This window comes from Nelusetta ayraudi, unplaced genomic scaffold (genome assembly GCF_046127955.1).
Source record: "Nelusetta ayraudi isolate G7.1 ecotype Tasmania unplaced genomic scaffold, CSIRO-AGI_Nayr_v1 ptg000048l, whole genome shotgun sequence".
In the NCBI taxonomy this organism is placed as follows: domain Eukaryota; kingdom Metazoa; phylum Chordata; class Actinopteri; order Tetraodontiformes; family Monacanthidae; genus Nelusetta; species Nelusetta ayraudi.
Window position 1 is genome coordinate 10,024,100 of NW_027466098.1, and position 22,241 is coordinate 10,046,340.

General features: G+C 47.0%; 2 protein-coding genes across 3 annotated transcripts in view; one reads left to right on the plus strand and one right to left on the minus strand.

Annotated features, from left to right (window-relative positions):
- Positions 1 to 10,211, plus strand: part of ift80 (intraflagellar transport 80 homolog (Chlamydomonas)) — a 38,336-nt gene extending 28,125 nt beyond the window's left edge. Inside the window, exons 10-20 of the mRNA XM_076036203.1 lie at positions 1,543 to 1,661; positions 2,293 to 2,367; positions 2,799 to 2,962; positions 3,186 to 3,250; positions 4,542 to 4,677; positions 4,785 to 4,932; positions 5,816 to 5,987; positions 7,253 to 7,342; positions 7,830 to 8,002; positions 8,807 to 8,930; positions 9,246 to 10,211. Of these exons, the coding sequence (XP_075892318.1) occupies positions 1,543 to 1,661; positions 2,293 to 2,367; positions 2,799 to 2,962; positions 3,186 to 3,250; positions 4,542 to 4,677; positions 4,785 to 4,932; positions 5,816 to 5,987; positions 7,253 to 7,342; positions 7,830 to 8,002; positions 8,807 to 8,930; positions 9,246 to 9,356 (1,377 nt within the window). The 3' untranslated portion in view covers positions 9,357 to 10,211. The remainder of the gene's footprint in view (positions 1 to 1,542; positions 1,662 to 2,292; positions 2,368 to 2,798; positions 2,963 to 3,185; positions 3,251 to 4,541; positions 4,678 to 4,784; positions 4,933 to 5,815; positions 5,988 to 7,252; positions 7,343 to 7,829; positions 8,003 to 8,806; positions 8,931 to 9,245) is intronic.
- A 1,597-nt stretch (positions 10,212 to 11,808) lies between these two features.
- Positions 11,809 to 21,539, minus strand: c15h3orf80 (chromosome 15 C3orf80 homolog). 2 transcript variants are annotated; one of them, XM_076036214.1, is made up of 2 exons: positions 20,745 to 21,539; positions 11,809 to 15,169 (listed from the first exon to the last, which is right to left on the minus strand). In XM_076036214.1, the coding sequence occupies exons 1-2, from the start codon at positions 20,838 to 20,840 to the stop codon at positions 14,180 to 14,182; spliced, it is 1,086 nt and encodes a 361-aa protein (XP_075892329.1). In that variant the 5' UTR covers positions 20,841 to 21,539; the 3' UTR covers positions 11,809 to 14,179. The 2 variants fall into 2 exon arrangements, with proteins under 2 accessions (XP_075892329.1, XP_075892328.1); XM_076036213.1 differs by having other exon boundaries at positions 11,809 to 15,302; positions 20,745 to 21,538.
- Between the last annotated feature and the right edge of the window lie 702 nt (positions 21,540 to 22,241).

Genomic DNA, 22,241 nt, shown 5'->3' on the forward strand with positions numbered 1-22,241 from the left:
TCCCTCGACGCAGCGCCGTTTCAACTCCTCGCCAACCACAAGGTAGCGTTTATACACGCTCAGGCAGCACACCCACCCAAACGTACGCGCCCCGATACTCGCGAGGTGGGTGGGTGGGGGAGGGGAGGCACCGACCCAGAGTCGTGACGGGTCGTTCGCGAACGAACCGGTTCGAAGAGTCGGCTCTTTGAAGTGAACGAAGAGAGCCGGCTCCTCATTAGGACACCCAGTCGCTGTGTCGGAGTTGGCGGCGATTTAGAACGTTTTTTTTTTTTAGTGAATATTTTTTTGCGATAGAGAAATGTAAAAAAAAAAATAGAAATGGGATAAGTCGAACAATAAACACCTTAGTACAACACAAAGACACACATACACACAGGCTAGGAACTGAACATTTTTAGCTGAAAGCTGCTTTTGGTTTTGTTTTGTTTTTTTTCTCGCAAATTTGTGTTTTTAATCTTATACATACATCGTACGTACATCGTTGTATTGTGTTGGTTATTTGTTTTGGTGTTTTAATGTTTACTTTCACAGCACTGCCTTCCATGTTGAGGGTATAAATAATACACATTCAATATTTTGATAATGATATGGCTTTATTGTCATTGCAACACATAAACGTGTACAATGAAATTGTGCAATCCCCGTCCAAACATGTACAGTACAAATACAATACAACATGAAAGACAGGACTGCAGGATTGAGCTGGGGGCAGAAAGAGGAGAACAGAAGAGGAGAAAAAAAGACACTCTCAAACTATGTTCCTGACTATGATGTATTTTCATATCATAGTCATTAATTTTAGCATATAATGTGGAAATAAAATAATATAACCGACAGGCAGCCAAAAGATCTACCGGCTCTTTTTAGTGAGCCGAGCCAAAAGAACCGGTTCTCTGAAAAGCGGCAGAATTCCCATCACTAACGCAGAGGGAGCACATGCGCGCGTCCGCGTGCCAACGCACGTGCGCACGCCCAGTTGCCAGCGAGTGCACTCGGTATAAACCAAACAACGCTGGGTCATCAGCCAGCTCTGCTCCGCACTCCCCCGCCCCCCCGCCTCCCCTCACCCAACCTCACGCCCCTGTTTTTTTTCCTCCAAAAAAAAGGGGAAAAAGTGCACGTGTTACGGTGGTTTCTGAATCGTCCGGCTAAATTTACCACCTTGTGGTCTTTATTTTTGGTAGGGGGCGGGGGGGTAATTCACAGTTGCGCTGCACGTTAGAACGCGGGCTAGCGGGAGGCAGCAGAGGAGGAAGATTTGTAAAGCTGTAAAAATACCCACACCTTTCACCTGCTGCTAAAAACAGGCCTTTTCATTCATTTACGGGGAGAGCAGCGGGGAAGTATTTATCTTTGCAGGTGAAGGGGGGGCGGGGGGGGGGACGCCGCAGCCGCTGCATGCACGCTCCTTAAACGGCTCTGTGTACAGTTGCGCCGGGCAACTGCGAGTGTGACTGTGTTTGCTCGCTTTTAGCCGAGCTTCAACCAAAAAAACAACAAGTCAGCGATATTGTAATTCCCCCGCTCGTCTTCCCCCAGGTGAGGAACGTGATGAACGAGGCGGTGGACATGCTGGACTTCAGAGATCGAGTCATCAAAGCCTCCCTGGCGTACGGTCACCTTGTGGTCGCCACCTCCCTCCAGTGCTACGTCTACAAGTGAGCCGCCCCTCGCCGCCCCTCACCTTTCCCATCCGGCCCTTTCATCCCGCTTTTCAGTGGTGGAAACGCCCTTAAACGTTTCCACAAACATTCAAGGGGGAAAAAAGGCACACACAATTTTTTTTTTTTTTTTTTTTTTTTGCTGTCGCTGGCAAAAATCGTAACCTTTAATGTATAGATCACGTGCAGCGCAGGGTTTTTTGGAAACTGTGGAAGTCGAGTTTCGTAGCTCATCCAAAACACAGTTGTAGACATGGATCTCAGTGTCTCTCATTTTTGAAATAACATCCAGTGATCTTCACTTTAAAGCCTCATTGACGTTACAGTTTTACATACAAAATCGCAGAAAACCTTGGCAGTGACATAGAAAACGCTGCCTGTGCAACATGCACGCTAATATTGTTCTACTGAAAATTAAAAACTCATCCAAAATCCTTTTTTGATATTCCTGTCTGCAGATCCAAACCCTGGTAATGATCATTTGTGTCACAGCTGCACTCTCCTGACTCTCTCTTGTCACTGTGAAAGCCCTCACTGCCTTTTCAACCTCCAAATATAGACCCTGCACCGTAAGACGGCGTCCTTTTCTTTTTTCGTTTTTATTTTCACCTTCTTCATCCTTCCACAGCTCTAAAAACTGGAACACCCCGATCATCTTCGACCTGAAGGAAGGAACAGTGAGCCTCATCCTGCAAGCCGAGAAGTGAGTGTCTCTGTTCCGAGGTGGGGAGCTGGATCATCTATCAGCTCCGCTAATGCCTCGCTGCACGCACGCACACACACACACACACACACACACACACACACACACACACCAAGGCCAACGGGCTCTTGTGGTCAACATTATCCAGCCTTATAATGCAGTAATGCCACGAGTGAACCCATTTGGGGGCAAATTAGATTAATATGGAGTAGCTCTTGTAGCTCACTCCAATGGAGTGGCCGCGACACTCAGCCGCAGGGGATAAACAGATTACGGGTGTCATTTTCAAATCGCGGCTGAGTTTGATGTGCCTAAGTAAGTCGCAGCTTTGATGATGTCCACCTCGCCGTCGGCCCGTCGGACCCTCGGCCTCTTCCCCGTCTCGCCGACCGTGGCGTTTAATCCCGCCCGCGTCCGTCCCGCTCCTCCAGGCACTTCCTGCTGGTGGACGGCGCCGGCGTGTACGTGTTCTCCTACGAGGGCCGACTGATTTCCTCCCCCAAGTTCCCCGGCATGAGAGCGGACGTGCTCAGCGCCCAGGGCGTCTCGCTCAGCAACGACGCCGTCGCCATCCGGGACAAGAGTGACGAAAAAGGTGAGGCGGGTGTGCAAATGCTTAAGAGTGTGTGTGTGTGTGTGTGTGTGTGTGTGTGTGTGTGTGTGTGTGTGTGTGTGTGTGTGTGTGTGTGTGTTATTAGGCCGTGGAGTTTAGCTTAAAAGCGCTTTGTGCTGTATTTTCTATGTGTTAAAAGTTTGATTTGATTTGAAGTGAAGTGAACGCTGTTCTTATCAGGCGTCTTCTCTGCTCTTCTCCCCAGTCGTCCTTCTGTTTGACGCCCTGACTGGGAAAGCCCTCGGCGATGGCAAGCATTTAACTCACAAGGTGGGCGTGACTTCTGTCTTGATGCCTCTTGTTTGCAGCAGGCAGAGCCGGGCTAGCGCCACCTAGAAGAAGAGGAGCTTTGGTTCCTTTTGGCCGTAGCGTTCTGCGTCAGTGCCTCGGCTCACCAGTAGGAGGCGACCTGTTAGATTGCAAGCTAAAAGGAGGAGGAGCTTCCGGTTTAAGCCTGAAATCCTGCCGAGAGGCTCACAAGAAGGCCTGGAAGTAAATTTGCAGCAGTTTTTGTTTAAAGTAGATGACAACTAAAAATGCATGGGACACCTTTCTGATTTTACATTGTTAGTTAAAAATACGCTATCAGCTTCTCGTATCTGGATTACTATTAATATTAAAAAGCCAACATGATTATGAATGCGAATGACTGAATTTGAATGGTGTGAAGCAGATCGGGGAAAAAAAATACTTCCTTGTGTCTCCTAGCAACTGGCCCCAATATGCTGCGGTCCGCTTGGGGCCCACTTGGAGTAGCGTGTCTTAAAAATGTTGCGTCCCATCTGAAAAAAAAAAGAAAATATATATATATATATATATACTGTATACATATGGAAACTTGTGTTCTGACACGGTGATGCACAACAGTGATGACTAATCAGTCATAACGTTGATGTTGGACCTCTGAGAATGTCAGCTGTTCTGCGTTTAAAACGGGGGGAAAAAAAAGTTAAATAGTGTGCTACTGTACGTGAGCACGCTAGGCCCCGCCTCCACCGTCAGAAGATTGACACCCCTGCTCATGTGGATCAACTGGTCGAGGGTCCTGCCAGCTGCCCTGAAGGCCGTACTTCTAGAAGACAGTGACTCAGCGGCCTTTTCATCCACATCGACGTACGCTTGGTCGGGGGGGAGGGGACAGTTTGGGCTGTTTGAAGAGTGCCAGAAGCACACTGATCCGCATCCAAGAGGGATGGCGAGTCGGGACAAAGGGAGCAGAATGGGGAAGGGTTCTGGAGTTCAGCTCGGAGGGGAGAGCGCTGGGACGGAGTGAAAGAGAAGTGGAGGTAGCGGCGCTCTCGCAGCGCTCGACGTATGCCTGCCAGCGCTGCACGGCTCCAGGGCCCCGGCACCAGAGCCAGCTGGCTGCGGCCTCGCACACACACACACACACACATCCACACACAGGTTCAGACACACACTCTCCAGCTGTACTAACCGCACTTCTTCACCCCCCCTTTTTCTCCCCTCCATCTTTTTTCGCCCCTGCATCACTCTTTCTCCTCCTCCTCCTCCTCTTGTACCTTTGTTCCTGTGTGTGTGCTCCCCTTTTCACGTTCAGCTGGAGGTGGTGGAGGTGGCGCTGGACCAGTGCGGCCCGTCGGCCGAGAGAAAGATCGCTCTGGTGGACAAGAACCGAGACCTTTACTTGACCTCAGTCCATCATCTGGGCCGAGAAGCCAAAATCTGCAAAATTGGTGAGATGCTGAGACGCCAAATCACTCGGCAGGATGTGTACACACACACACACACACACACACACACACACAGCCATAACAGGTCCAATGTGTGCTCTGTCCTGTAGGCAACATGGTTCACAGCATGGCCTGGAACGACGCTGCAAACATCCTTTGCGGAGTCCAGGACAACCAGCTCACAGTGTGGTGCTGCCCAAGTGCTGTGTTCACTGACAAGGACCTGCTGCCAAAAACCCTGTACATAAAGGACGGCAGGTAGACACGCATGCACACACATACTGTACACACACACACACACTGCTCCCATTTTCTTTTTCGCCGTCTTTCTTCACGTGAGCTCTAAAACAGCCGAGAGGTTTTTGGCAAAATAGCGTCGAATAAAAAAAGCCAACTAAGAACTTTTTTTCTTTCTTTTTTTTTTCCTCTGCACCTTCCACCTGATTCCTCACTGTACAACACAAGTTGCCTCGGGCGCTGCGCTCCTGCCAGCAGCTGTCAGACTTTACGACACTCCCTCGGAGTGAGCCGTTAAAGGAGGCGATAAGGCAACAGGGGCTCCTCTGACTTATTAAGGCCATCCTGGACTGCGCTGCCATTCGCCGCTACTCTGATTTGTTTTTGGTTTTTTTACATATAGTTTTAATTTCATCACTGCTTCCATTGTGTTTTTTGGTTGTTTTTTTCACCCTTTGAGTTTGAGTGCAGTGAGTAAAATTCAAGTCAGCACTTTTTTTTTTGTTTTGTTTTGTAACAGTGTTACGACCCTAGCCTGTCAGCGAACCCCTGAGAAATGAGAACAGTACGTCCTTTACTCTTTGCTTTTTTTGCTTTTTTTGCTTTTTGTGCGCTGAAACAGGTTTGGACATCAGCACTTTATGTTGTCACAAAGGATACTGATTCCTTGTAGTTTTTTTTTTTTGTGTGTGTGTGAACACAAGGCTAAATGAGCTGCTTGGTGGATATTCTGTACAGGTTTTGGGGTCATTCATTTTGAAAGGATGCCGTGATATAGATAGATTTGTCAGGTATACGTGTTTCTTTAGAGTTATTGTTAGACTTATCTTTTTGTCTCCAAATACTATTTCCTGCAATTTTCAACGTGTGATGATGGCGTCCAACGACCACGTCCTGTTTTCAGCGAGTTCTCCCGAATACCCCAAGTCCTGAGTTTTGTTGGCACCAAGGCGACGCTGCGCCAGGGCGACGGCTCACTCGTCTACAGCAGCGTCCTCCCGTACCCGGCCCTCCTGCACGAGTACAGCACCTCTGCGCGCTGGGAGGACGCCCTGCGCCTCTGTCGCATTGCCAAGGTGAGACACCTGCGGGTTTTTTTGTTTGTTTGTTTTTTTTAAATAAATTTGCAACTCTAGCCGTCGTCGCTTTTAACTGTTACGTTCTGTTCTTTTTTTTTACCGTCCGCTAAAAGTATATTTCTTTCAAGTCAGCACCCAGGGGCTGCATTTATCAACGTTGGGAATGAGAATGAAGTAGACAGCTTTATGGGTGCAGACCAGCAGGTTTTAATTAGCCCTCAATTAGCCCGGTGACACCATTTACTGGATTTAGACCCCATAGGCCTCACTCATAAATACACACTGCGTGTTTGAAGCCTTCGGCACGCAGAACCGCCCCCCCTCCCCCCTTTTCCGACACACATGCCCGAACGCCGGAGTGCTTGTTTGCTCAGTTGATGATGCCGTAACCACAATCCCCCGAGAAATGGATGGCCAGAGAGGCACTGGTTTAGAAAAAAAATGAGAAAAAACACAGAGGAAACCAACACCTCTTCCTGGACCCCCCCCCCCCTTCTGGTAAGAGTTTGGTGGCAGTCAAGCTTTTCCCGGAATAACAATCCCCTGTTTTCAGTAAGGCCCGGACCTGACAGGAAGTCGCCCCGCACACAAAGAGGGACATGTACTGTAGCTGGCCGTGCGAGGGTGACGCAGGTCCCCACCAACCAGTGTTGGGCCCGTCGTCATAGGAAATCTGGCGTCACGTTTACGACCTCAGACGGTGGCTGTTGTTGTTTACAGGCGTTTCCAATTAGGGCTTGTTTGTCTCGATGATGGACAGTGAATAAGATCGAATAACAGAGTGATGACGCGTCCGTGAGAGCGGCTTGGGTTTCTTGCCAGCCCCGACCGTGGTTTGGTTCTGCTTTTACTGAGCGCAGCTGCACGGAACAGAGCGGTGACACTCGTCCGCGTTGGTCAACGCCGGCTGTGACACATTCCCAGGTTCCGGTCTGGTTTGGCGCATCGTTCCCTTTGCCATTAATCACTCTGACAAGGAGCGCATGAAGGAGAGGAGCAGAATGAAGGGTAGACCAAAAAAGATGACATCATAGCTATGAACACACATACACACACACACACACCCTATTATTTTGAACCATCGGTAAGTAGACCGAACTCTTGTAAAGGCTTTGATAGCGTTATAAATAGTACATGAATTGAATAAACATTTCATAGCGGCAGTTGTTGTGTTGGTGAACGCAGCATAAAGAAGAGCAGACTTAGCTTTTTTATGACCTATTCTTTAAAGTGGGTGACCGCGGTGTCTCATCCATCTGCAGGACCAGTCTTTGTGGGCGTGTCTTGCTGGGATGGCCATGGCCAACCGGGAGCTGACCACAGCAGAGATGGCCTACGCTGCCATCGGAGAGGTAAGACTGCCCCCCGCATCCTTGAGAGGAAGATGGACAGCTGGGACCTGGAGTGGAAGCTTTGGCTAACTAGCTAAAACTTGTTCCAGCCTTGTAAACGAGTGTAGTGTTGTTGTTGTTTTTTATCAGAAATTTGACGTATACGTATTAAATGACGAGGGAAAAGAATTTAACAACCAGCATTACTCTTATCCTGATCTGGATGAATTCTGATTGAACAGAGTTGACTGGAAGAAGGTGTATCCAATTACTTTTGAATTATTGGCTTTTCTTGCATGTCAAGTTTTTTTTCCACCTCTGAAGGGCAGTGATGTTATGAAACATGGCTGTCCATGGTTAAAAAGAAATATGCAACCGGTTTTGCAGGTGTGGCTTCCTGAACAAGTTAAAATGTGTCTAATTTCTACTGTATGTGACATTTTCTAGATAGTTTACTCCATCTCTGAGTTGTTTCCCCTCACGGTCGCCTCTGTCTCCTGTCCACCAGCTGGCGAGGGTGCAGTACATCAACTTCATCAAGGAGCAGCCGTCCAGGGAGTCGTCGCTGGCTCACATGCTGCTGTTCAGCGGTCAGGTCCAAGAGGCCGAGGCCACGCTGCTGCAAGCAGGTCTCATTTACCAGGCCATACAAGTCAACATTGACCTGTTCAACTGGGAGAGGTACAGCCCCACGTTTTGCGCCTGCAGGGTGTGTTTCTTTATGAGGCAAAGAGTCAGAATGTGTTTTCTGCCCCTTGATTTTTTTGATTTCATTTGATTTGTTTCGATCTGCAACAAAAATACAAGCTTCAAAACTGAAATAAACAACCCCAATTTTTACTTACACTTTAACACTACCCTGTCCATACCTCTCGAGAATAAGGTTTTTGAAATTCTTTTTAAATGGAACAATATTTTTTACTGAGTTCTTATTCAATGAGATGCTCTGGTCTATATATATATATATATGTATATAAACATAAACTGATACATGAAGCCATGCAGCAGTTGCTTCTGACACACTTATCAGAGAAATAATCAGGCTTGTTTCAGCGTGTGTCACGTCCCCACTTCGCTCGAAACCAGCCAGGTTATCTTGCACCTGGCTGGCCTGCGAGAGTCTCTCTCCTGAAACTTCACTCCCTTCCCCTCAAGGCCATAGGCATATTTTCCTCAGACCTGCCGACTCCTTATATAGTCACCCGCGTCACGCGAACAACAACGTACAGCGCCCTGTATTTTCCTATCAACTTACTGTATAAACACGGCTGCATCCACTAAACCGCTCCGCCGAAGCAACTGGCGACATCCAGTGTGAACTTTCATATCAGCCCAAACAGAATCTGCTGACTCACCCAAACAGAGGAGGCTCGTTAAAGCACCCTGGACACCAGGCACCGGTTGCGGCGATGATGTGATGTTTGGGGGATTAAACTGTATTTTCTTCATTTTTTTTTTTTTTTTTTTTCATTTTTTTGCGTGCAGGGCGCTGGAGCTGGCAGTCAAGCACAAGACCCACGTGGACACGGTGCTGGCTTACAGGCACAAGTTCCTCCAGAAGTTTGGCAGGACGGAGACAAACAAGAGGTTCCTGCAGTACGCCGAGGGGGTGAGTCGAAGAAGCCGCGCCGCGTTTAATCAGGGTCCCGCTGGCACCGCGCCTCACGCGCTTACTTGATTGCTGAGCGCCTTCAAGTTAAAACCCACAGACAGACAGACAGACAGACAGACAGACAGACAGACAGATGCATTTAGTTTATATCAGCTCTTTCTGCGAGAGATCGCTTCGGCGTGTTCAAGGCCGCGCTTGCGTTATTCACTCGCCTCCTCACTCGTACTTAGCTCCTTTATGCAATAGTCGCTCCCCTTGAAACGCATATCTTATCTAATCCCATATTGTTTTTGGACTCGTGTCTCCCCCCAGGTTGATGTGGACTGGGAGAAGATCCAGGCCAAGATCGAGATGGAGTTGTCCAAGGAGAGAGAAAAGGCCGCCAATGCCTCCGCGCGGAGCAGCTTGGCCCCGCGCCGCTGACGCTCGGGGGACGTCTGTGTCTGGCTGACTTTAGACCTGTGAGCCTTGAGCGCGTGCGCAGCCGCCACGGCGGTGAGCACTTCGCGTGCACTTGTCCAGCGAATATCGATACGGCAGATTTTCCGCCGCATTTTCCTAATGACAGCAGGTCACTTTGACCTCCGAAGTATCATCAGTGGACCACCGAGCTTTACGCAATGAGTCTCATGTCGTGTTACATAGGAGCGTTTGGATTTTGGAAAGTCTTTGAACCGCCTCCATGAGCCTGGAAACGGCTGGTGAGCGATCGAGATGACAAAGGTAAAACGGGCCAAGCTTTCACTCATACCATCGTCTGCGTCTCTGCAACGGAGACACATCGTCCAACCTTGAGCACGAACACTCCAGCGCTAGTTCCATACTCACTTGTTACATTAAGTTCAGTCAGTAACTGCAGATACAGGCACAAAATCATTGAAATCATGTCAAAACAAATGTTATTTATAATGTTTACTTTGCCTATTATAGCCTTAATGGAATTCATGGCTGAATATTAAAAGTTGGATACTTGTTTTTATTATTTTAATTCTATTTTGAAGCATGTCTACAGGTAAAATGTTCAGGTTGCGTGTCTTTTTGTTTTTATTGGTTGGAAAAAATGAGCAGAGACCGGCAATAAAATGTGTTTGTGTATCTGTTTCTCCTTAGTAAATAATTCAGCCTTACTTGAAAGGTCCACTGTGTGAGATTGATGCTATAAACTATGAGGCATTTAATGTAATATATACATAGCTGTGTGTATCCTAGCATTGCATAGTGTAACCTTTGCGGTCTTTTCTGTTCTTTCGATTAAATAAACACACACATTTCTATGTACTTTTAAGAGAGCGGCCATATTTCTAATAAAGCCCAGAAAGGACAAACTTATACTCTCCCAAACCAAAGTTTGACAATAATTCAAATTCAAATCGTATAAGAACACAAACATAAAAAAAAAAAATTAACTTCTCTGTCACCACAAGCGAATGACCAATGACCACTTTAGTGAGTTGTTGATTGTAAATTCTCAGCAGTGTGGCTAAATCTGACACACTGGGCCTTTAAAACATGCACGCTGCAGTCGACCTCTTTACTTCTTGTGTACATTTGAGAAACTTATAGCTTCTCAGTATCAGAGGTTGTATTCCTCTGAAGCCGAACCTACATTTCATCCCGCGTTATTTGTTTTACTCAAGGTCAAGCGTGAGTCTGAAATCACTGTAAAAGCTCCAGACATGTCATAAAAAATATATCTATATATATTTACACATTTTCTATAAAAGGGCTATTTGTTCAGGCTGGCCTGGTGCAGTCAGTCACGGGCAAATTTATTGCATTCTTAGGCAAGTATGTCATTTTTTTTGCGCATATGGATATTTTAAAAGTATGTACGTACAAAATCAGCGTGTCACTTAATAGAATTGACAAACATACAGTAATTATTCTCCAATATATTTTTCTACCCTGTTTTCTTTATTCCTCCGAGCTGATTTGCCTCTGAGCTCCACCCATTTTTATACCGAGATCATAAATAATGTTTGATATGTTTTTTCAGCTTTGCGAGCGCTCCCAGAGGGAACCTGCGTGCGTGCGTGCGTGCGTGCTTGCGTGCGTGCTTGCGTGTGTGTGTGCGCGCGCGCGCCTGCTTGTGTGTGACTGTGTGTTTGTTTTAGAGTCCAATATATCAACAGTATAGGCTTCTCCTGGAGTTATTTTTGTATTTCCTTTTCTGCTGAGGTGTAAAAGCAACTGCTGGCCACGCAGCTCCACACCCCCACCCGCCCTTGCTGGCAGGGAGCCAGTCCATCGGGTGGACCGTTACAACCTATCTCATCTTGTACAGTGGCTCAAGAGGGATGAGTGGCGGAGAAGATCCATCTCAGGTCTTTCCCCCTTGAAAAAAAAAGAAAAAGAAATTGACAGCAGCAACGACGACTCGCCGAGCGTACACAGTGGTGTGGATGTGTACAGATACAGTTTAATCTCTGAATTTTGCGAGTGTCCACGAAGGCCGAACCGTAATAGAAAAGAGATCAATGCTCATCGACCTTTACTGGAGCTCCACCACCACCACCACCACCACCACCTCCTTCTTGCCTCAGAATCTCTGTGACTCAGTGTGTTTTTGCTCGACTCCCTCCGTCTGCTTTCTCTCCGGGCCCCACTTTCGACTGCGAGCCCAGCCGCAGTCGTCCGGGCTGAACACCATTAATCTACGAAACAGGCTTATCAGCCGGGAGTCGAGTTTCACCATGCATTACCGCCGGGAGCAGCCACACGCGGCGAAAAATAGAATTAAAATGAAATAAAGCAAAGCCGTCGGAGTGCTGCGCCGCGGGGCCGATGGTTGAGGATTGCAGCAGTCGACTGCTTATCTACAGACCTTTTAATATCAGACATTTCGGGGTTTCGGAAAAAAAGAAAGAAAGAAATCTTGCAATTAATGCCAAGTTGTTGTTTTTTTATTTGTGGTCTGAATCAATAAAGCAGAGAAACAACAACTGGAGCCCCTCCCCCTCAGGAGACACTTTGCTGAAAGAACAGGGACGTTGTAATGATCATAATGTTGAGCTGACATTTAAAGTTTAATGACTCTTTGGTCCAGTGAGCATCTGCACTACTGCAGGTTGCACCTCAGCTCGCATGCTTGTTTGACTTTTTTTATTTATGTATTTATTAATTTGGGCTATCGTCTGCGTTCTGGCTCAGATAAGACGTGAAGAACAAGATGTTTAGCACTATTAAAACACAGTATCAGTTATCTGGAAGTGCCATGCATCTACTCAAGTCAACCTTTGTTGGGCTTTAAGAGTGTTTCTGATGTTTCTGAGCAGAGGCCCCACCCTTGTGTTGCTACAGAGGAAAGCCATCTCTGTCCACCGGGGACCATCAGGGTCGCCTCGTATTGGATTACATGAGCCACCGCACAGACTTTTAGTGGCCGGAGGCAGCATTAGCAGAGCTCAGAACGTCTCTAAACGCAAAGTCGAGGTTAGCGGGCGCAGACACTTTGAGCATCATCTTCCTGCATACTTGAATAGGCTGGACGTCAGACAGCTGGCAGTGTGCAAAAGTGGCCACGGCGCTTTCACACTTTGCTCAATCACAGGCCTGGGAGACTTTAGCTGAGATTGTCCAATAATGTCAATTTGTGCTTCTGATCAATTAATAAGGCTCGATTTGAGAAGGGATGACAGCGGCTGCACACGCCATGTGCAAAACAGCAGCAACATCTTGAACGCACAACAACCACATCAAACCCTGGTTTCGCACCAATCATAATCATTGTTAGTAAGGACTGATTGTTTCTCACACGTCATGTGCAAAACAGCAGCAACATCTTGAACGCACAACCACATCAAACCCTGGTTCGCACCAGTCATAATCATTGTTGGTAATGAGAATGCAAAAGAATGATAATAATAATCACCATTTTCACCCTCCTAAATGTCCAGTTTCTTGTTCTCTCCGGTTAGCGTTTGTCTCAAGCCATGAAGTCGACGCCCACTTAGTTTCCCTTCTTTTCCTTATTTTGACCATGAATTTATGATTTGTGTACAATTGTTCAAGTCTTAAGATGGGGAGTGGGGGGAAGTGGAGCAAATGTGGCACTGCCGTACATCCAAAAATAAACAGAGCATAAATACATTTTAAAAAATACAGTTTGACCACAATCAAATTTCTTTATATAAGACAAGAAGTTTTAACTTTGATAAATAGGAATGAGCTTGGCTTCTTTTTATGATTTGCTTTGCTGCTGCAACAAAGACACTTTGTCTTATCAGTCAGAAATGTTGATAACCAGTGAACAATTTTACACTGGCGGATTACCGCTCGAGCCCATTTGAAAATCCACATCCTCAGTTTAGACAGGCCCGGAAAAATAAATACACAACGCCCCCCCCCCCCCCACCCCCCCTTTTTTCTCTTTGTTTGGTGTCAAATGTCCCTTTGTATTGATTTGTGTTTCCTCTTTAGTTGCCGTCTGGTTTTATTGAAATTAAACCTCAGACATTGGCAAAAGTTTTGCCATGTCACTGCACCAGTTAGTATTTTTAAAGGAGACACTGACACAAGTGCCCACAATGTAGCTGCAGTTTCAAGATCAGAGCAGCTTTAATTAGCATCACTAACCACCCCTCATCACAATGAATAAAACCCTCAATCTGTCCTCAGTTTGAGAGGGTATTGCTTTCGCGCTGTTAGACGAATGCCTTTGAGTTATCTGGTTCGAGTCGGTGTCTCAAAAATGACTCTTTAACAGAAGTGATGTCCATTTTTCTATCCTAAAAAAAAAAAATCCAATCTAATAAATTCTTCCTTTGTATGCAAATTGAGCGACGAATAAAGATGAACAAAAAAAGAGAGAAATTGAGGTCATCCGGGGCCCCGAAGAATCTTCAAAGTAAAGAAAAGAGGAGAATTCAAAGAAAGCTTTTCACGGTTCCGATTAAATAAGGTGCTGAGGAGAAACTTAATGCGATTGTTCTGGGGGTCCAAATTAGTGGCTCCCCTCATCACAAAGAGGGACAATTTCAGCCGCCTTTGCTCACTTCATAATCCCCCTTCACTTTGCTTCCAACCCCCAGATCGTCATTTACATACAAAAGCCGCTAATCCCCCGACAGCTCCCGCAGAAACACGTGCATTTCTCAACCGCACCCGGGATTATAATTGCACTTGGAGTATTCCACCTCTGCCAGATTTACCCTGGTTACATTACAATGCTGTTGTTGTCCTCCGTGTATAGCGTGTCTCCGGGAGCGCTCTCTCTCTCTCTCTCTCTCTCGGTGTGTTGATACAAGTCAGACAAAGTTCCGGAGAGTCCTGGGGCTGCGCTGCAGCTCAGCCACCTCCAGGACATCCCGCCTCTGCTGCTGCTCCGCCGCCGCCCTCGGTGCCGCCGCCGCCGCCGCCGCCCTCGGTGCCGCCGCCGCCCTCCCCCTGCTGCCCGGACAGCCCCTCTCGCTGCCCCCCAGCAGCAAGTTATCGTCCGAGCGGTCCCTCTGCATCTCCTGCATGCTCTCCTCGTAGGTGGGCAAATATTTCACCTCGTCGTAGGCCGGCAGGTTGGGCGAAGCAAACTCTCCGGGGCTGTACTCCGGGTAGCGGTCCAGCAGGGAGTCCTGCGAGGCGGACGCGTGGCCGCCGCCCCCGCCGCCTCCGCCGCCGCTGTGGAAGAGGGAGGAGGGCTCCCCGCCCCGGTCGTGGTGCTGCTGGTGGCGGCGGGGCCGCGGGCAGATGATCCGCTGGATGAAGTAGCCCATGGCGAAGAGGAGCAACAGGATCAGGATGCCCGACAGCTTCCGCGTGAACCAGCCGACGTTGTCGAAGAAGATGTGAATGGGCAGCTTGCAGCAGCGCACCGCCGCCGCCGCCGTCGTCGTCGCCGCCGCCGCGCCCCCGCTGCCGGTGCCGGTGCTGCCGTTCCCGGCGACGAGGGGCGGGCAGCACTGCTGCCCTTCGGCGCATTGGACCTCCCCGCAGCTCCGGAGAGCTTGGCAGGCGGATAGCAAACATGCCGACAGCAGGGTGCCCGTAGTCTGGCGCGGTAGCCAGCCGCCGCCAGCCGGCACCATTTCTGGATGTCCCCCGGGAGGGGAGGCGGGAAAAGTGGTGTTGGCGTCTCCCGCGATGTGACGTCTCAAGTCCGTCCAGGTGTCAACAGGCCGCGGGTGCACTTCCAGCTCCCCTCTGCGGCGCGGCGCGGCGCGGCGCGGTGCTGGGCGGTGCGGCAGGTGCTCCTCCGCCGAGGACGACCTGTGTGATGTAGGATGCTGGGAGGGGAGCAGCATCTGTGTGTGTGTGTGTGTGTGTGTGTGTGTGTGTGTGTGTGTGTGTGTGTGTGTGTGTGTGGGAGGAGGAGGGGGAGCAGTGACGTGGAAAATCATCAATAAAGCTGCATCAGTGCCAAAGGTGTCCAACGTCCTGCCAGGAAAACAGATAACAGACAACAACACGTTCAGGCGCATTGACAACTACCCCCCAATCCCCAAATCACTATCACAATGACCTTCACTCGAAATAGTCAGTATATCAGTAACCATCCTACATGTAACATTTCAAAGGGGTTCAGTTCACATGTAATTGGATTAAAAAAATGCATAGATTTGTTTTTATGCTTTTTTTTTAGTTGACCAAGTTGATAATAAGTGAATACTTGTAATCTCATTTGCTAAAAATAAAAAATAAATAAATAAAAAAGATTTCTAAAAAAAAGTAGGCCCACTTAAAAGGCACCAGCTATAGTATATTGAACCATCCACAATGTGGACCTGCTCTGGATTTTGTGATATGATAAAAATATATCTTTTTTGTTTTAATCCTGACTTTGCAACTGGTTAATAAAACATGCAAAGGTAACACTGTAACTAGCATGAACATTATTTTATAATATATTTGTTTGCGAGATCGTATACACTGGACCTCTGCACATGGAGCGTCCACTTCTTAATACACACCCTATCGATTTTAAAGTGTTCTTCCTCTAACTGACAAATTGTTTTGTTTTATGACTCGATGAATCAAAGGCAAGCGGCGGGTAAAGAGGGATGCCGCTGTTGTAGGTTAATGCACCTCAATTCTTGTTAAGTGAAAGGAACGAAAATGACTTTGCACCTTAGATGCAATAAAGCTTGGGTGGCTTAAAATCAAATTTTGAAGTAGAATAACTTTCTATTTGGAGCACGTTGGTGAGTGTACTCAGTCCACTACAGGGAGACTGTATAACCTTCTGATGCATCGTTGCAAACCTCCACCCGCCCACCTTCTAACATCCATCACCCCTGAAAGGCTCAGCTGCACCCCGACGGCGCCCATGGACACGGCGACAGATGTAACCAGCGAGGGTGAGTACCCCTGATGCGAGGCGCCAACAGATCTACCCTCTCATAAAAAATGAATAGTCCCGGCAATGTGGCCTTTAATGGCCCCCATTAGAGGGGTGTTTGGATCCACTTTTAGTCCAGGGTTACCCGAGAGTACAATGTGTCTGTATCATTAAAAACATTACCATAAAACTAAATATCCAGTTTAAGCAACAGTCCCCAGACCCCCTGTGTGTTAATTTACACCAAATATGAGCTTTTGGAAAACATCCAAGACTATCGGATGGGTAAGTGAGCCACTCTATTGATTATTGCTTGAAGTAAAAGTGGTCTACAGGAGGCACTGGCTGGGATTGTGCAAGTAGGTTGAGCTGCGATGACGACTGAGGTCACTTTTTCTTTAAGATTTTGGATTACCATTGATTTCCAGTGGCCTGTTTTTTTGGTTTTTTTTTAAGCTGGCCGTGTCTCTCATCTCTTGTGGTGTTCTGGTGGCAAATCTCTTCTAAGTGTCCACATTTTACCCTTCTGTCCTTATGTCACTGCCTCCCACTGTTAGCAAGTCTGTATTCCTGTCACTGCCAAACAAGGACTAATGCCTGATTAACCAAATCAGATTACCACAGCATTATGACTTGAAATTCAGTAGAGCGGTAATTTTTGCAGCATCATATTTCTTTTCTATAATTTGCCTCGATTATGGTAACTTGAGCGCAGGGTCTCCCGTCTAACCAAATAAACAAATACACAATCGATAGTTCCGTGTGGACAGTGGCGCAGAGTGAAGCCCTCTTCAGAGCTGGTGTTTTTTGATGGGCTTTCCCAGCACTTGGGTTGTTTTACCAGTCAGCTGTCACTTATTGACATGTTTGGGGAACAAAGCCTATTTTTGATCACACTTTCAAATCCTCACCTGGTGTCAGAGAGTGCTGCTGTTTCCCAGGAAGTAATGGAGAGGGAAGAGGACAACTTTGACGCCGCGTGTGTCTTTGACAGCATCTACATCTGCATATTATTAATTAGAGGTTAAGGTCCCACTTGAGGTGGATGGAGATGCCAAGAGGTTAAGGTCCCACTTATACCCAATATTGATTTTCCAACCTGCGGCGTGAAGAGGCAGCTTTCTAATCTTAGTCATCTGACAACAGCCAGTATTCAACAGCCTATTTAACTCACTTTAGCTTCACGCTAAAAAGTGATGCTCTGCAGGACCTTCCACGTGTTTGGAAAGGAGACAACAACGAAGCAGCTATGAATCAGTCTTACAGGGTGGGATGCACGACCGCCTGAGGGTTGTTGTCACTGACCTGGGAGAGGTTTCAATGACTTCTGTGACATCACAAGGGGCTGTTTTCCAGAACTGCAATGTTCTGCGCACATTGGAAACTGGAAAGTGACGCAAACAAATGACTGAAAGGGAAGGATTTCTCTCATTGCCTGTGATTCACAGACAGTCTAAACTCTAGGGGCACATATCTAGAAAAAAATAATGAAGTAGATTTTTCATGATGTGGGACCTATAATAATTGTGTATTTTCTGACCTGTATTTTCTATTTTTGTGACTTTGTCTTTATTGTGTTCCTTCTTCGGCCCTTGTCCCCCATTCCTCCCTCCCCTCCCTGAGATCCCTCCTAAAGTGCTGCTCTTCTCTGAGTGCAATTGATTGAATAACTGTCTTTTTATCTCCGTTCCTTCCCTTTTTGCATTCTTTGTCTATGTGGGGGTGTTGCCCTCCCCTTTCCAAAACCCATCAATCTACCTGGACATCCCATGGGCGACAGAAAAAAAAAAAAAAAATGAAGCTCATTCACATAGAACATTTTACAGAAAGTGGAAGAATTCCACTGTTGGATTGAGGCAAAACAAAAGTATATACACAACACATCTGTTGATACTCACAACACAACGGCAACGGCTGACCGGTGTGCCGCTAAACTCGCAACACCGACTGCAGTGTCGGCCACGTGCATGGCTAGCTGTTTACGCGATAACACCCCCCACCTGCTCCCCGCCGCTGTAACAAATGTGCTGCGCTGCACGCTTCCATTAATTTGCCACAAAGGTCTCCTGTGTTGTTCTTAATAATTCAGCCTTATGGGGTCCATTAAGGCCTTCGCAGTGATGAATGGCAGCGTTCATTTTCATGTGTCAGAAGATGATGTACGGGCTCCCCACCCCATCCCTCCCTCCCCCTCGCAAAACCGTCAATGTCACGGTTATCGCGTTTGCATTAATTATGAGACAAAGAAAGCCTTGTCGGGCCTCCGGCTTTGTTAATGGCCCCACTGATGGTTCGCTCCATTTTGCATCGGAGCAGAAATCCCAAGGTTTCCCACCCCGAGACCAACCTCGGGCCTCCTCGGCCTCTTTACTTTCACTCAATCTGAAGGGGAAAAAAAGGAAACCCGGTCAAGATAAACTGTTGCTGCACCGCGTCTGAATTTGCAGACTTTGTTTACGAATACATTTATGCCGTATCCATGCTGTCGCTAGCCCGGAGCTGCCGGGTCGGTGTGTGTGTGGGTGTCATCAGTGTCCGTGTATTCCCATCAGCCTGGACTCTAATAAAAAGCAGGGCCTGCAGTCGGCGCAGATTGTGCGAATCTAGAAAGTCCCACACCGCAGCTATTTCACACCCACGTACTTCCTCTAATCTTATCGCTCCGCTGGCTCAGAGGTCTTTAAGTGAACAGGCCTGGTGTGTATGTGCGCATGTGCGTCCACGAGAGTGCGTGTGTGTACGTGCACGCATACGTCTGTGTTGATAGTAACCATATTTATGTTTTACCAAGTTTGTGTGTGGGAGGTTTTTTTGGGTTTTTTTTTTTTTTGGTCAGTGGACAATATGTGTCTGTGATGGATGGAGGCAGGAAGAGATGACGTGACAGGATAGACGCAGTGTAAACTATCCATCCTTTACTTAGAATTGGACCGAACATGTGGCTTGTCGCTTTTTTTTTTTTTTGCAAAGTCAGAATCAGAATCTTGATTTCCTTTGGGCGTTTGGGAGGTTGGGGAGGGAGAACCTTCTCCAAAAAAGTCCCGACAGAATAAAATACGAGAGGCGGGGAGCCCGAGTCCCCTCTCCGTCTGGGAAGGTTTGTGCTGAGTTGGTCCATTTCGACTTTACAGCGAACGGCTGCCCGAGGCTGCTTGTGCGATCGTCATTATAGTGCGCTGCCATTTAGAGGGGCTTCATGGGTAAAAGCACTAAGTGACTTGAGTCAGCACGATTGCTCTCTGTTCCGACCTGAACATTATGTTGCCAGGAATTTTTTTTTTTTTTTTATATAGACACGCTGTGGAGCTCCAGCCGTCTTAATACCTTGCTGAAATCCAGCTCATCCTTGCACCGCTGCAGGCGGAACCAAACTCCAGACCTTTAACCTCATTCCATCCCCTGTCGGAGTTATAAAACAGGTTCTAATGAACTATTAAATAGGGCATTCTTTGCCGCATTAAGATTTGTTTGCTGACGGTGCAGGGCGACGGAGTTTATGGCGTCTGCTTTTGGGCTCGTGTCTGTTTCAAGTTTCATTTCCCGCACGTGCTGAAACTATTGCGTGTACACCCACGAAAATCAGACAGACTACGTATGCGGGTCTTTCCCTAAAGTGCCTCTGCTCAGCCGACAGGAACAAGGCCAGTCTAATACCTCGCCTCCCCCCAGCCTCCCCGCCAGAGAGATGCAGCCAGCTGCCGGGTGACTCACAGCAGTGGCAGACAGACACCTGGGTGAGGTTAAATATAGGATAAAGTTTTCCCATTCTCACGTGTTTGTGAAGTGGGGGAGGAGGGCAGGGGATTTTTGACCCCGTGCCCACGCATCATTGTGCTGAGTCACTCTGAAAAGAGTGCATTGAGCTGATATACGCGTCTCAGATGGTAACTGGACTGTCGCCCTCGGTTGCATCTTTCCCACCTATAACGCCCACATCCTGTAGCCCTGTGACTCCCCGGCCTTACCCCACTCCTTGGCTCCCAGGGCTCAGATCCATTCTCAGATCTTCTTTTTTTTTCACTCCCCCAAAACAGTATTTAGCCCTCTGTTTACTACCTCCTACAAATTGCTTTTTTTTTTCCTGTTGAAACTGATGATTTGTTGGACCATCCACATGTGCATCCAAACAAGGCAGCTGGGCAGCGGTAAGTTGGTTTTATGACAAGTACACCCTTGACTGGTGACTGCTTTCCCCTTGTGACTCCATTTGTCAAGTAAAAATACAAAAAATAAAAATAAAGGTTCTGAAATGTACTTAAGTAAAAGTAAAAATGTTGTTTTTTTTGCCATTAATGAACAATCTAAAATGTAAATAATAAAATAATCTCCCTCTAAAATATGATCCACTTTTCTATTGAACTACACAAGAGCATAGTTCAAATACCTCCACGTCAAGCAACAACAACTACAATAAATTATAAATAATAATGAAGTAAGAAGCATGTTTTTCCAGTGTAAGCAGCGGAAGGTACAGATATTTGTGTACAAATGTATAGTAAAAGTAAAAAGTTGTCAGAAAAAGCAATGCAAAGTACAGATACCTGAAAAACCGACAGTAACAAAGTGTTGTACTTCCCAGCTCTGGAGAGGAGCATCCCGCCTTGAAACAGCAGGACACACGCTGTTATCCTTGACATTCTCCTCGAGATAAGACGGCGACTCTTTCTTCCTCAAGTCAGGTGTTGTTCTGTTGACGAAACAGAAAATCCTGTGGCTGATCCCCGGACAGGGAGGAACAGTGAACGATTCCAGACAATTTCTCTGTAAAACTGTGTAGGTGTCAAATCCCAGCGCTGACAACATCGTGGACATGTGCACCCGACCGTAGAGAAAACACAGTTCACTCACGACGCTTCTGGGAACCAGTCTGATGCCTTTCACAAGGAACTCATTAAATAAGTGAACCTTGTGTTGTAGGGTTGAAGTAACGCAGACCCACTGTGTGACTGCAAATGTTCAATAGCACAAATCATGTAACCTTATTCTAAATTACAGTCAGGGGGCCATAAATATGAAATGCCTTATACTAAATACAGGAAAATATGGATTGCAGGTGGAGAGAATTGGCAGAATGTGATATCCTGAGTCTATGTCAACAAAATATGATTATGGAAGGACTGAGGATAGAGCTGCAAGTTGTTTGGCCTTAAGTCTCAGTGGCTCTCTCCTGGCTGAAATGAAACGGTTCTCACAATTTACCACAAAATGTCTACAATAAAATTAAAGGATGTGTGAAGTAAACAGTCCACGTATCACGCTGAGGGATTGGTGATACTGGAGGACGATGATGATCTTGAGCGTTGATCTGAAACATTATTTTTCAAGTGATATACCATTTAATCGTTCCATTTTGTGATCTTTCCTCTGGTGCGTTTCAATTCTACCATTCTGTCACTCAATCGTAACACATTTTCCTTCCCAGTATCACTTCCACCAGAAAAACACAGAGTCTGTTATCTCTTCTCCGGGATGGACGTCCTCCGCTGCGAAGAGACAGGGACAGACCTTCACAACTTTCCTCAGTTTGCAGTTTGGACGGCGATGATCGTCGCTGGAAAAAATCTTACAAAACTATCATCATTCTCAGCCGCATCAGAGCTCAACAGAGGAACACGTCACTGTTTATGTCTGCTGCCAAACTGGCCCTGCTACCTTGGTAGCATAAAGTCTGTTGTCAGATGTGACTCTCACCGTCTACATCACAGGTTTAGATTTCAAATTATCTGAAATCAAGACTCTTCATTTTTTTTTGTCTAAAAACAGTCACTTCTTGGAACAGTGGGAATGAATTTATGCCAGGTTCACAGTCTCTGCACAGCTTTGATTTTCCCCCCCTCTTTCTATTTCTGTTCTCTGATATTTCATCTTCTCTCCCCTTCACTGTGACCTTCACAGTTCTCTATTTGCTCCCTTCTTTGTTTTATCTTCTCTGATTTCCTGAGGTTCAGGGGTATCGTCTCGCTTCTCAGTCTGATGTTGTGCTGCCTCATTCCTGCTCTGTGTAGCTGATCTCTCCCTTCTGAGGCCTTGTCCACACA

What these genes read in the sequence shown, in the direction of transcription:
- c15h3orf80 (XM_076036214.1), bottom strand. Translation starts at nt 20,840, where the DNA reads ATGTCAAGGATAACAGCGTGTGTCCTGCTGTTTCAAGGCGGGATGCTC. An exon ending in TGTTACTGTCGGTTTTTCAG is followed by an intron (nt 15,170 to 20,744) that starts GTATCTGTACTT and finishes ACACACACACAG; the next exon opens with ATGCTGCTCCCCTCCCAGCA.